The 13,567-nt window shown below is 28.5% G+C and overlaps 2 protein-coding genes across 3 annotated transcripts in view; one reads left to right on the forward strand and one right to left on the reverse strand.

The window, feature by feature from the left end:
- The window catches only part of LOC108762540 (dynein heavy chain 1, axonemal), a 102,920-nt gene that overhangs the window by 35,147 nt on the left and 54,206 nt on the right, over positions 1–13,567 (reverse strand). Inside the window, exon 24 of the mRNA XM_018509582.1 lies at positions 759–913. Coding sequence (XP_018365084.1) covers positions 759–913 — 155 coding nt within the window. The remainder of the gene's footprint in view (positions 1–758; positions 914–13,567) is intronic.
- Positions 4,281–13,567, forward strand: part of LOC108762513 (thyrotropin-releasing hormone receptor) — a 39,321-nt gene continuing 30,034 nt past the window's right edge. Inside the window, exons 1-2 of one of the 2 annotated variants that reach the window (XM_018509553.1) lie at positions 4,281–4,331; positions 6,126–7,337. In XM_018509553.1, the coding sequence (XP_018365055.1) occupies positions 6,459–7,337 (879 nt within the window). In that variant the 5' untranslated portion in view covers positions 4,281–4,331; positions 6,126–6,458. Of the gene's footprint in view, positions 4,332–5,974; positions 7,338–13,567 lie in introns of both variants that reach the window. The other variant, XM_018509546.1, reaches the window with a different exon arrangement.

Genomic DNA, 13,567 nt, shown 5'->3' on the forward strand with positions numbered 1-13,567 from the left:
AGTAACTAAATAGGTCATTATATAAATATGTTTATATATTAACCAATTATATGCTAATTCAATTGTATAACAATCCAAGAGAATTTATTATAATGAATATAAATATATAAATATATAATATATATAAATGTATTTTTTAACAAATATTTTATTAAGTTTAGCACATAAAAAAAATTATTTACAATAAAATTAAAAAATAGATCTAATTATATCCTGCAAACTCTACGATCTCGCGAACTTTACGGAAAAGTTTCAATGAAATAATTTTTTTCATTATAAAGCAAACGAAAACCGAAGCTCTTACTGATGACCGATTGACGACCAGGCTATATAATCTCGATAATATCCCTTTTTTGTCCCCTCTTTCCTTTTTATTATTCTCTTTTGTTACAAATAAATATAATGGAAAAAGTTTTATTTAAATGAATCTTTTTTCAAAGAAATTAAATAAAAGTCAGGTAAAAAATAAAGAAAAGTATTTAGAAAGAAACTTTATATAAAATTTATCGATTTCTCATCAATGCGAAATTTGTAATTGTAATGTTTTAATAAAATAAATTTTGTTTTAAATGAAAAATGTTTTTAATCTCTTGTTACATATCTCAAAAATTGTTCAAGTTTAAAAGCTTGCATTTATAATTTTAGCACATAATGCAGAGGAGCATGTATTTAACAATAAATTTAAATTAAAGTTTTGTAATTTTAAAATTTTACTCTTTAATATATATATATATATAATATCGGGCGATGTTATTTACCATTCATGTGTATCGAGATCGTACTCGCCATACAGTTGTCTCATTGTTATAGCCTTCGGATTCAATGCATACGTGATAACTGTTGTAAACGGCTTGCCATTTGGTTGCAATTGACCTTTCAAACTTGTACATGTGTGCTTTAGGACTTTGTAACACTGAAAAAATTCAGATATTATTTAATTACTATTTCTATTAAAACCTGTATTTTTATTTTATATATAAAACAGCAAAATAAAAAAATTTTTATTTTATTTAATACAACCAAAAAGGCTTTATCAACGTGTTCTTGTTTCTTTGTTAATATCAGTCAGTAATGTGTCAAACTAGAGCTGTAAACCGAAAGCGTTTATCGCAACAAATGTCTGTGCGCATCAACGCTGTACGTAGAACGCTATTCAGAAATAGAAACGCTCAGTGCACAGTAAATTGCAAAATAGTTTGTACTACGTTTGTCATGCCATATTCGAAATTTAGTTTGGGTTGTGTGCAAAGTTTGTTTTCGAGTTATATCCGTTTCTACATTGCACTGTTAATCCTATTGTTCAGTAAGTCAAATAATACATAATATTATATTATCCTATTTCTCAAAACTAATCAAATATAGATTGCATAAATATTTTATCGTAGCAAATCTTAATTTAAGACAACTTTTGTGATAATAATAGGTGGTATAAAATGATATTTTCTTTTTTATACAAATATTAATTTAATAACTGTCAATATTTTCATTATATAACATATAATATAACTTATTAAACAAATGTAGTTCGTAGCGAGTGCAGAAGCTAGCAAACTGTTATTGCTCAACAGCGTAGCACTAAAATTACATTACTAACGAAGCCATCGAAAACTAACGTAGTAAGGCTTGTAGATGATATTGCATAGATGATTAAGATTGTTTAAATAAAAATATACATACGTTAAACAAATATATTAATTCAAATGTTATTTTTTAGAGTCAAACAATATTAAAATAAATAATATAGTTTTATATTTTTCTCAATAATACATTATAATATTTGATTCTTAAAATTTCTATACAAACCCAACAAAAAAATTATATCCAATAGAATTTAAATGTAAGACGTTGCTTTTCTTCGTAGATTCAAAAATCGGAGTTGTTATGTTCGTTACGTCGGAAATAAAATTAATATTAATTTGTATGTACAAATTTTATTTTCGGCTTAGGATTAGTCGATAAAATCGAAATGATATATTTATGTGTCCTTTTTTCTTTCTAGAAGAATGTCTGATAATCATTGAAGATCTTTCATTTATTACAGAAAGTTAACCTGATGTTCTCAGCAAAATGGATTTAATGCAGTTCGCATTATCGATTATCAAGTTTATGAAAAAGCTGAGCATTTACTAATGTTTGCTAATGTAATAACGGTAATCAATAACTCATGCATAATTAAACATATTCAACATTTGATAGATATTATGCGTTCATATAGAAATTATTGGAAATGTAGAAGATAAATCTATTATAGTAAGAGATTTGTGTCAGATGAAAAGAACGGTTTTGCTAAAATACTTAAAAAAATTAGCTAAATAAGATAGATCTGCAGACAATAATTTTATTCGACCATCAAAATAATTGTGTAGAATGCTGAAGTTAATCGTTAAAATGTCAAAACTCTTTGCAAAATTACTCATGCTTGAATACGCTGCATAATTATTTTAATAATCTCACAAAAGTATTTTGGATCTATATCTAGCTAAAATTTAAATACTTCAGCAAAACTGTTAGATCTTTCCGTGTAGTTCCATAAAAAATGTAATAATTTAATTCCAGTTTCTATATTGTACCCAATATCTAATTTTGAAAAATCATATCATGAAGAACCAGCATTTTTTGCATAAAAAAATTTTAATATTAAATATTTAGCTTTAAATCGAACGAAATTGCGAAACAAAATTCTGTTAAATTAAAATTGATGTATCATTTACTAAAATATACTTATATTCCCAAAATTCTGTGAAATATCGTCGATTTGTAATATAAAAACCTATTGAAGCTTTTAGCAAACCTGTTTGATAAAACCCGCCTGTCATTAAACAAAAAATTTATTCAAATAGGTCATTTTTAATACTTCTCCTAATATAGGGACGTGCAATAGAGACGCCAGAAAATTTCACGTAGATGATGACGAGGAATCTTTTACGACTCAAAAAAACTCAATTTATCTCTAATCGAAATTCAAATGAGATGCTTTTCACGTAGAACTTATAACAGTATTTTTTTCATATATCAATATTAAAATATTTTTTGTAATTTTTTTTTATAATTTTTGCTCATCAAAAATTTAATTATATATTTTCGTTTATGCGAAGATATTGAAGATTCTTTAAATCACAGTGCCACGATGGTTTCCGATTTTATCTAAAATTAAATACGTATAAAGTACGAATCCTTTTCTCTTGTTATTATTTTATGGAAATCGTGAGACGTGTAATAGTGCGAAACCCAACGACGCTGGCGACGTCGATGTTAGCGGCGTCCGTCGAGACGCCGGCAGGATCTCTATAAAGCGCATGCGGCGAAACTTTTTGGCTGGCACAGATGCGTTCGTAGAGTGGTCCGCTCCCCCAGTTTACCCGTCGACGTTTCTCAACACACGACGCGTACATTTTCCTATGTTTTGACAGTTTTAATTAAGTGTAAAAATTGCGAAATAAATTTTTCGCCCGCGTGGCGTTTAGTGGATCGCATTTTAAAACTTGTACCATTTCTTACTGGAGCGTTGATTCCTCGTTAGGGAATCAAAGGGGTTTAATTCCGTGAGGAAATAATTAAAAGATTTCTGGACGTTCCATTTGTGTGAGATAAATTTAAATGTAAATATGCAAATTTTAAAATGAATACTGTTTTTATCGAATTTTTTGAAAATTTATTTTTTTTTAATCGAGGCTTTGAATAAACTCGATAGTTTGATTATCGCATCGATAAAACCGACAGTAAATTCTCAATGATAAATGAAACGTACATTTTCAAGCGTTTTTTGCGACTTCCCTTCAATTTGAATGGAAATTACGGATTCATTACATTTTCTAGTTACGATTAAAGCTACAAAAAAATTTGAATATCGGAAATCTTTTGACAAGATTTTAATCGTACAATTTCAGTATCAAGGAAAAGAAATCGGATTTTCAGCTATTAGAGGGATTAAGGATCGATAGAAAGGAACGAGACGACCTTTTGTGGAATTTTAATCAAATCATGAAAAAATATCGTCAGATAAAGTAACGGTTAAAAATTCTTGAATGTATCTGCGATAATGCTGTGCAACGTACTACAACAGGAAGATATATTATATCTTTAATCTTCGTCTGTGAATTTTCTACGTGTAGTGACGAACGAAAAAATGAGAGAAGGCAAAATTAAAATGATAAAAGTGTGTGTAGAAAATTAAATACTAGAAATGATCTTATTCTCTGTGACACATGACTTAAAAGTGCCGCTGGTAATTTTATATCTTCTTTGCTTAAAATTACATATTTTCTATTTAAAGAACGATATACGTATGTTGAATGATACATACGTTTGAATTAATACAATTTAATTAAACGGTAAGTCAAATGCCTGTAAAAAATCGAATGACGTAAATGGTTTTATTCTTTGTGACACACGATTTAAAAGTGCCGCTGGTAATTTTATATCTGTCTTATTTAAAATTACATATAGTTTCTACCTTGTTAATTAATTTAAGTTATAAAGATTAATTTAACAATTTGATAATAGCTTAATAACGCGAAAAATTCAATAATCCGAAAAATTCAATAAATAAAAAATGTTTATATAAAAATTATTTTAATAGATATTAAAGTTTAAATATAATTTGAAAGATGTGAGTATAAATCAATACTGTATCTTTTCAATATGTATGACATTTGGAGAAATATTGAACTCTTTTAAATTACAATTGCTGAGCCAAACTATGTACCAGAAATTTGAAATCTATTCAAGGTTGAACGAATAACGAAACCTTACAATAAAATTGCATTCTTGCGGAAACGCTGTTTATCAACTCTACCACATTTCCGCGTTTATCCCGCGATCAAGTAATGTTACAAGCTGCGAGAACAGCTTTTAATGTATTAAACGTATCGATCTATAATAAGTCGCACACAAAATAAACAAAAAGTAATAATTAATTTAATTAAGAAATCAATTATAGAATGTTATTAAGAACGTACTGTTCATGCATTACGTTTTCCTTTTACACCACGTTAATGAAAATGCGAAGAAATGTATTAAATTGCGATAGACGAGGCGTTTTTGTTCTTATTAATATGGTACGTTATGCGGATCATAAAGGACATAAAGGTTTTGTATGAAAGATGAACTGTATTATATGAAATTTTACGCGTGAATTATTGTCATCCACTTGTATTCAAATCCATTTCGATAATTGCTTTTGATACCATACTCTACTTGCAAATTGCAAGTCAATTCAATTAACTTACATGTTATACGCGGTTTAATGTGAAATTAACATGGATATCGAATTTATATTAAAACTGTATCGTCAGAGCACTGTCTATTAAGATACAACTCAATAACTTAACATGTTATGTTGAGCTTAACTGGCGTGAATATAATAACTTCGCGATTTCCTCAAAATTGAATTAGTGCACGCTTTGGTGAAGCCAAATGATGAACACAAATTACCTATCGTGGAATCCGAAAAATAGCCAGTAAATTTGCGGTTAAATGGAATTGAATCTAATTGCGAACGGAATGCACGCACGTGAAATTGCATTGTTGAAATGCATGCAGTTGCGAACGTAATCGAATCGAATGTAATCAAACTTAAAGTGTAAACGATTCATTATGTCACCCAAATGGACGTTTAGACAGAAAAAATATTCGCTGAACAAAAACAAACGTTCGAACGCAATCCTGCGCTCAATACCGATGGTCCGTGTCAGCGACGTTGGAAAACCTCCAACCAGTCGCACGTTTGTCCGAAGCGGAATGCGTTCGCGTTGCAATCAGCATGTCAGATCAAATAACCTTTTAGTCTAATATTTTGGATTTTTTTTTTAATCCTATTAGATAAAGATATGCAGATTTTGGTGCGAATCAAAGATCTAATTTTCGATCTAAATCTGTCAGTAATATTACAGGCTATTATTTATATTAATTGCTTATAAATTTAGAAAAGCTTTATTAAGTTTTTGTTATTCATCGCTAAATAATTGTTACACAGCATCACATTGGACACTTGTGAATTAGAAAGAACAGAGAATCTTTGTCGACTAACATGTTATAGTGCTTATTATGCATGATTCGAATATTTAACATAATTCTGCGTGGAACATTATTGTGGTTTATGTCAACCATATCTATGACTTTGACAGGCCTTTGTCAAACGCGCAATATATGCGACCTTATCCAACAAATTTTATCAAATTGACATGTGAATTATGCGCTCCGAGAAAGAACTGGGAATTCTCGATGGACAATCACTTTGCCTCTGGCATTCGATTCCATACTCTGTGATCTACACTATTCTGGTCTATATTAATAACGACGTCATATCAATGAATCTGGAGAATGGCGAATAATATTGCAATGTGTTTTTTAAACTGATGTATTTTGCACATTTCAACCGACTAAGCTGATTTCTTGGAACGACGAGCATCGAAGGAAGCTTTTTTTCTGTCAATATTATCTCACAATCGAGAGCAATCATGTTCGTGCTTCAAAAATTATGGAGTAAAGATTTGAGATGTCAACAAATACCGGGAACGATCGGCGGCCTATCGCGATTCCGAAGATCAGCATCGCCGACGGACTGGTCGAACCTAACATTCTACGATTATCAAAATCACAGTCTTGACACGATTTTCGACATAGAAGAGGAATCGGATAGCTTTTGCCCCTCGCTCTACTTTCTTCTGGATTTCTGCCATCTGTACTACATACCATCCATCATCTTATTGGGCTTGGTAGGCAACCTGTTGTCGTGCGTGGTTTTCCTTAAGACGCATTTAAAGCTACGCAGTTCCAGTTACTACTTGGCGGCATTAGCAACCGCCGACTTTAGCTTTCTCATGTCCCTGCTTCTCGTCTGGCTTAATAGCACGATCGGATGGAAAGTCTTTAACAATAATGGCTGGTGCGAAACTTTGGTGTACGTAAGCGCAGTTTGCAGTTCACTTAGTGTTTGGCTAATCGTCGCCTTCACCGTCGAGCGATTCATCGCCGTACAGTATCCACTGCATCGACCGCATATGTGCACCGTAGCGCGTGCAAAGACCATCATTCTGATATTAACGATCCTCGCCTTAGTCAGTCACTCGTACTCCTTCGTTACCGCTGGGGTGGTAAAAAATCAGGGCGGAGACGAGGTGTGCGAATTGAAGATTGAGTACCTAGAAACTATGCAGATCATTAGCATTATCGACAGTATAGCGAGTCTGATCGTGCCACTTGTACTCATCATCGTGATGAATACCATGATTATGAGGAATCTTCTGAAGTTTGGCAGGCGATTCAATCAGGAGCCCGGTTACGCTGCAAATTGTCCCAACAGGGAGAAATCTGACATCAATCTTAATCAAATCCCGGTAAGTTTCCTTCCTGGAGAACTTCTGTTCAAAATTGCGTTTTGATGTTTTATATGCATGCAACTAATTCGTATATACTATTAGCGACATAGATTGTTTTCTTTTCATGTTGTCTTCTATAGATTGCTTTTCTTTCATAAAGAAATTTTATTTTATATTAAGCTGTATATTGTAATATATATTGTAGCATAATAATAACTTTATCGTAAAGAATTTGAATTCGTTACACACACATTGATTAAAGCTTTCTTCTTTTCTTTTACATTATGTAATACTTTTATATAAAAAAATTATATGTTAAATAAATTGTATATTGATTTTCCTTTAAGACATTTATAATACTTATATTAACATTATTATATAAATGCATTTTGTTAAAACAAATTTTGTTAATGTTGAGATTAATCCAAGATGATTATAATTATTTGTAAATAAGTATAAAGAAACTAGATAGATTAATTAATTTTTATTAAAAGATAACCCTCGAGAAAAACAATCCAATTTTACTTTATTAAAAAATATTTTTTTGATAAATATTAAAACAATACTTATATAAATGTCGAAATTTAAAATTCAATAAAACTTTAGCAAAACTAATTTTATATTATGTAACATTTTCTTTACTTTAAAGCTTTTAATCACTTAGTGTTTTCATATATGTCGTGTATATAGGAATATCTCTCACTTATCTGATACGTTAAGTGGATTAATGCATGTGCACGAGTGTTTAGTGTACGTTATTCGAGTTATTGTGACAGTTCGCATTTACATCATTATACGTATGTATATAGTAAGTTAGTCTTTTGGATAACTGAATAATATATAATTGTAGTGCATTTATATGTATTTTCATAATTTCGAAAAATTTAACGTGTAAAATAATGTTACGAAAATAGAATTTAATTATTAAGTAATGACAAAATTTCGTATGATTTGCATAACATTGTTAGAAAATATAAAAATATGTGCAAACATTTTTTATGATTTTTTTCTTGGATTTATCACTATTGGAGTTATAAAGCCTCGGAATTCGGGATATAGCACTCGTATATATCAGTATCTTACCACATGTGTTGTCATAAATCTTAATAAGTAAACATTGAAATATTGGATTCTCCGCGATCCATATACGCTGTTCACACAACTAGAGCATCAAGGCAAGCATGTAATCCGAAACATCAACAAATCTGGAAATAGTTTACACTCGACTATGCTTTAAAGGCGTATTACATTAATGGAAAAGTAAAAAAGAACATTCACAAATCGGTTTACAATAAAAATAAACAAGATCCACCTCGGCAATTAATTTACTACATTAATAAATGTGACTTGGAATGTGTGCCGTAATAAAAATAATAAATAGTCGCTAATTTCTAAATGAAGTGGACAGATATTTAAATACCACATCAGTATCTTTTAATTTATCAAATATGGGTTTTTTTTTATTGTGATTATCTTTGTTGTTGATAAAAAGTGTGTCGACAAGCATATGCTATTAGAGATACGTGCCACCTCCGAATGTGGTTTGTGGACTATTTTGGACCGATGTATAAATACTCCGGCACCTTACATAACCAATCGCCATTCATCTTTACGGATCGACGTGCGTGCATTGGTTCCTGCTGTTCGTTGTTTATAATTGCAACTTGGTGTGTGTTACCGACATATTATGAATTGTGTGGAATCTGTTTTTTGCCATTAATATTGTTATCAGTAGGTGTATAAAGAGGCGGAAAAGATTGCTACGTATATCTCGATATCATCTTACAAATTAGAGGCATCATTATAATTCATGCGAAAGGAATATATTCATAAAGTATATTTCAAAAAATATTTATCGAAAGATAAATTTATTGTGAGAGATATTTAGAATTTTTCTTCGCGTGAGTAGAAATATGCGTGATGAAAGATATTTATCATAAAAAGTATACTTCCCGTAAGAAATATTTATATCTCTTGGTGTTGATTTTATTATTGTATTTTGTTAAAATAATTTTGTGGAACATTCTTTTAATTTTAGATATAATTTAAACTTTACAGTAGTATAATTATGAATAAAATAAAAATATGTTTGTATTTTTGATTCTGCTAATACTCTACTAATAGTACCATTTGTATTTAGGTTAAATTAAAGCCTATTATAGTAAATATCTGTGTGCACCGTCCTATTGTTTGATTTTCCATTATCAGAAACATCGAGGAATGAAAGTCGTTTCATAGAGACGTTCTGTAATATGATAAAAATATTCGTTTCTTACAATTTAATTTAAACAGACAAGTATTTGCATTTTCTTTCACGTTAATGTCGACTGTTTAAATGCTATCTATGTACATAGTTCGAAATTCTCGGAATGTTTAATAGAAAATAACAATGCGCAGTTCCGCATTTGATCAGTCATTTTAGTATGCATAATTTTAGAATTCTTACAGTTGAAGTAATAAACAAGGAGAAATCGATATTTCAGCAAAGAGTTTATGCTTTTCATTATTGTTTTTCAAATTTGTGTACATACATAAAAGAACATAAAAGAAAGTATAAAATTATACATATATTATATAATAAATAAACATAAAATAAATATTTACATAAATAAATATAACATAAATATATAAATAGAAATGTTCTAAGTAGTATGAAACATTACAACGTTGCTGCAATATTGCTGGAATGTTTTATGTTATTTGGAAGAATTATTTATAACCAAAATTGGAGGCGCACATTTTGTTGTAAAAAAAATTACAAAATTATTTTATAAATTCTATTCTATTCTTGAATTATTTTCAAACAACATAGAGAAATTCTTTATATTTAATTCTGCTGATACATAATAATACTAATTGATAACTATATATTTTATTATCTTTTTTAAAGGAAGAGAAAGAATATGAAAAGTACTTAAAATTATTATATTATTTCTTTGATCATAAATTTTGAAACTTAGTCATTAGGAAATCAGGAGTCTACCATTGCTGTTAATAAACTCGTTATGCATGCAAATATCGATTTTCGTGTTATGGTGTTTACCTGTACGCTTCAGGTACTCAATCACATTATAAATTTCTCGACGCAATTCAGAAGAGACTGAAACTATCATCTTTCATAGAACAGATTGAATTCTAGTGACTTATCGCTTGAGAACAAATTAATTTTAAAGTCACCGTTTCTCTTACCGGAAATTAATATTGGAAGCAGCATAAAGTTTGTTTTATAGCGCGCATAGAAATAGTTTTAAGAAGGTAAAACATCATTTCGAACAGGTCGAGTAAAAGGCAATGATAATATATATCTAATTAAATAATGCAACATGCACATTGATTATTCACTAAAAATACTGATTTTTGACGTAATTTGGTTATAATATAAATTTAAATGTTTTTTCTACATAAAAGAGAATTTATAAAAGAGAATATATAAAAATTGTTTATAAAGGAAATATATAAAAATATAGCCAAAATTTGCTCCGAGTCAAAACCTGAAAAACTAAATCTACAGTGTTTCTTGATATACATATATAAAAGAGAAAAATAATATTCATAATGCAGGGAAGTGCTGAGAAAATTGTTGATCACAATAAAATGTCATACAAAATACGTATTGCATATATGATATTTTGTTTCAGCTTTTGTTTATTTCAATATGATCAAATTTGTATATATTTATGTTAATTTCCAGATGCGTTTTACATATAAATATCTACACAATAGCCATTTTTAATAAGCAAATATTAAAATTTTTTTACTTTGTCTGATACAGGACCAACGACGAGATGATTACTGGCTCTAGTTTTTATTTTCAGTTGTTATTTACTGTTTTGTTTCTTTTATTATTTTTATTTTATATATTTTTATCTATTTTTGTTTGTTTATTCTTTCAGTATCAAGCAATGTTTCATTTTATATTTTTTTATTATAGTAGATATATTGTATTATATGTACTTACATAGTACATTATAGTCAGTGATTTAAAAAATATTAATATATGCTTATTAAAAATAGCTATCATGTATAAGTTTGTATGTAAAATGTATCTAAAAATAAACGTAAATATATATATATTTTTTTATATTGGACGATGTACAGTTTCTGATTGAATAGAAATAAAAAAACCAAAATATAATGTCGCATACAGAGTATGTATTTCGTATGGTATTTTATTGTTATCAGCAATTTTTCCAATATTATAAATGTTATTTTTTTCTTCTATATACGAAGAAACACTGATGAATTAGATTTCGATTCAGAGCAAATTTTGACCATTTTAATATGGCCCTTTTTTGCTACACAGTTATACGTTTGGAAATAAATTGATAAATTTTTATGATATCAGCATGCAGGACTAAATGAGAATTTCTCTATGTTGTTTAAGAAATAATTTAAAGCTAAAATAGATTTTTACAAAGTGGTTTCGTAGTTTCTTAAAAACATTAAGAGAAATCAGTATTAAAGATGATAATAGTATGTTGATGTGCAAATCAAAGAATCAACAGAACGAAAAGATCGATTTAAGTCGATTGGTCGCATTGTACGATTATTTGCATAATTATATTTTGCTATTACTACCAACATTAATTTTATAAAAGCAAATGTTTAACATAATAACTACAAGTGCAATATTGATTTTAAACGATATTTTAATATCATATCACGAATCGCGAATGTTGCGAAATACGATGAATGGAGCTCGGATGTTACAATATGTTAATTATTTCATATTTAATCTCATTTACATTTGTGTATTACTATAGAATTCTCATTCTTGTATTTGTTCTAAGTGTTGGTTTCATCGCTACGTATTTAGTAAAATTACGTGTACATTATGAAATAAAATGTTAAACATAAAGGAAAATACGAGGGGGTAACCACTTAATGTAATCGTGGGACAGAATCCTCGAAATCATTTTAAAATTTATATAAAATCTCTATGTATAATCCGATAATTATATATGCAACCACGAGAAATCATTGTATAATATTAAATAAAATCGTATATTTTAAACTTAGAAAAATACTATACAGAACACGATATTATTCATTGCATTTCTACTGATTTAAGAAAGAGGATGTTCTGATATTCTAAGTCACCATTTGCAACGTTGTAAGAAAGTAAAGTTGCAGATATTTAAACAGCATTAAGGGAGATTCCGTCAGCAAACTTGTATAACATTTTATTGAGCGAAATATGTCCGTAATTATCATGTTGACCGTAGAGTGCTGCTGTTTATTATTAATTAGCTGCTGCAATATCATCTCAATAACAAGAATTGAAGATAAGAAGATGTAATGACGCCATAACGTAAGATTACATATTAATTTATGAAGATTTGGTTCTCTCGATATATATTAAAATGCAATTATTTTCTAAATAATATTATCGATACATAGAAGTTATAGAAATGAATAAGATATTTTGATTTGATGTTTTCAGTATTTATATGTTTTTATTATAGTTCTTATTTTCTTGTATTTGTTTTGATGATACTAAATTGCATAAATAAAACAATTTAATTTAAAATATTATAGTAGAACAATTTTATAAAATATAAAAGTATTGTAAAAGAAAAAGAAGATGGTAATTCCTTAAAAATAAAATTAACGATTGGGATAATTTATATATTTTACATTCTCTTTTACATGTGCTTCTGAATAAATCTCATATTTTCTAGGAATTGAAAGAAGGATTGGATACATTCCAATTGATATGGATTTTTCATATTGCCTTTTTAATATTGCCTTTCTAACAAATATTGAAAAAGAGCACAATCTACTTCAAGCGAGACCATCGTATTATTTATATCCTAGTATTAGGGACAAAATTCCAGCGATTATGACTTTTTATGTCATGAATGTAAATTCAATCACCGAAATATTAGTAATATTTCGAAATATAAACATTTGAATAACCCCTTCATAGATTTATTTAATACATATAATATATTTATTTGATGTTGTATAAGTTAACAATAGTTAAAACAAGTTAAAAATGTAGAATCAAAAATTAAGAATTCTTAATCAAATGAAAAAATAATTTGTTCAAATTTAATTAATTAACAATCTTAGAGAGACGTAGGATTAAAGAATATCAAATAAAAATAACATTTTTATTTAATAAATAAAAGTTTTATTAACCCTTACCGTACCATCTACAATATTTTGGTGCCTCATCCATACCATCAAGGGTCACTTCAAATCTCTTCGTTTTTTCACCTCTTCAAAATAATTTAAAAAATCTC

Source organism: Trachymyrmex cornetzi, unplaced genomic scaffold (assembly GCF_001594075.2).
Source record: "Trachymyrmex cornetzi isolate Tcor2-1 unplaced genomic scaffold, Tcor1.1 scaffold11, whole genome shotgun sequence".
NCBI lineage: Eukaryota > Metazoa > Arthropoda > Insecta > Hymenoptera > Formicidae > Trachymyrmex > Trachymyrmex cornetzi.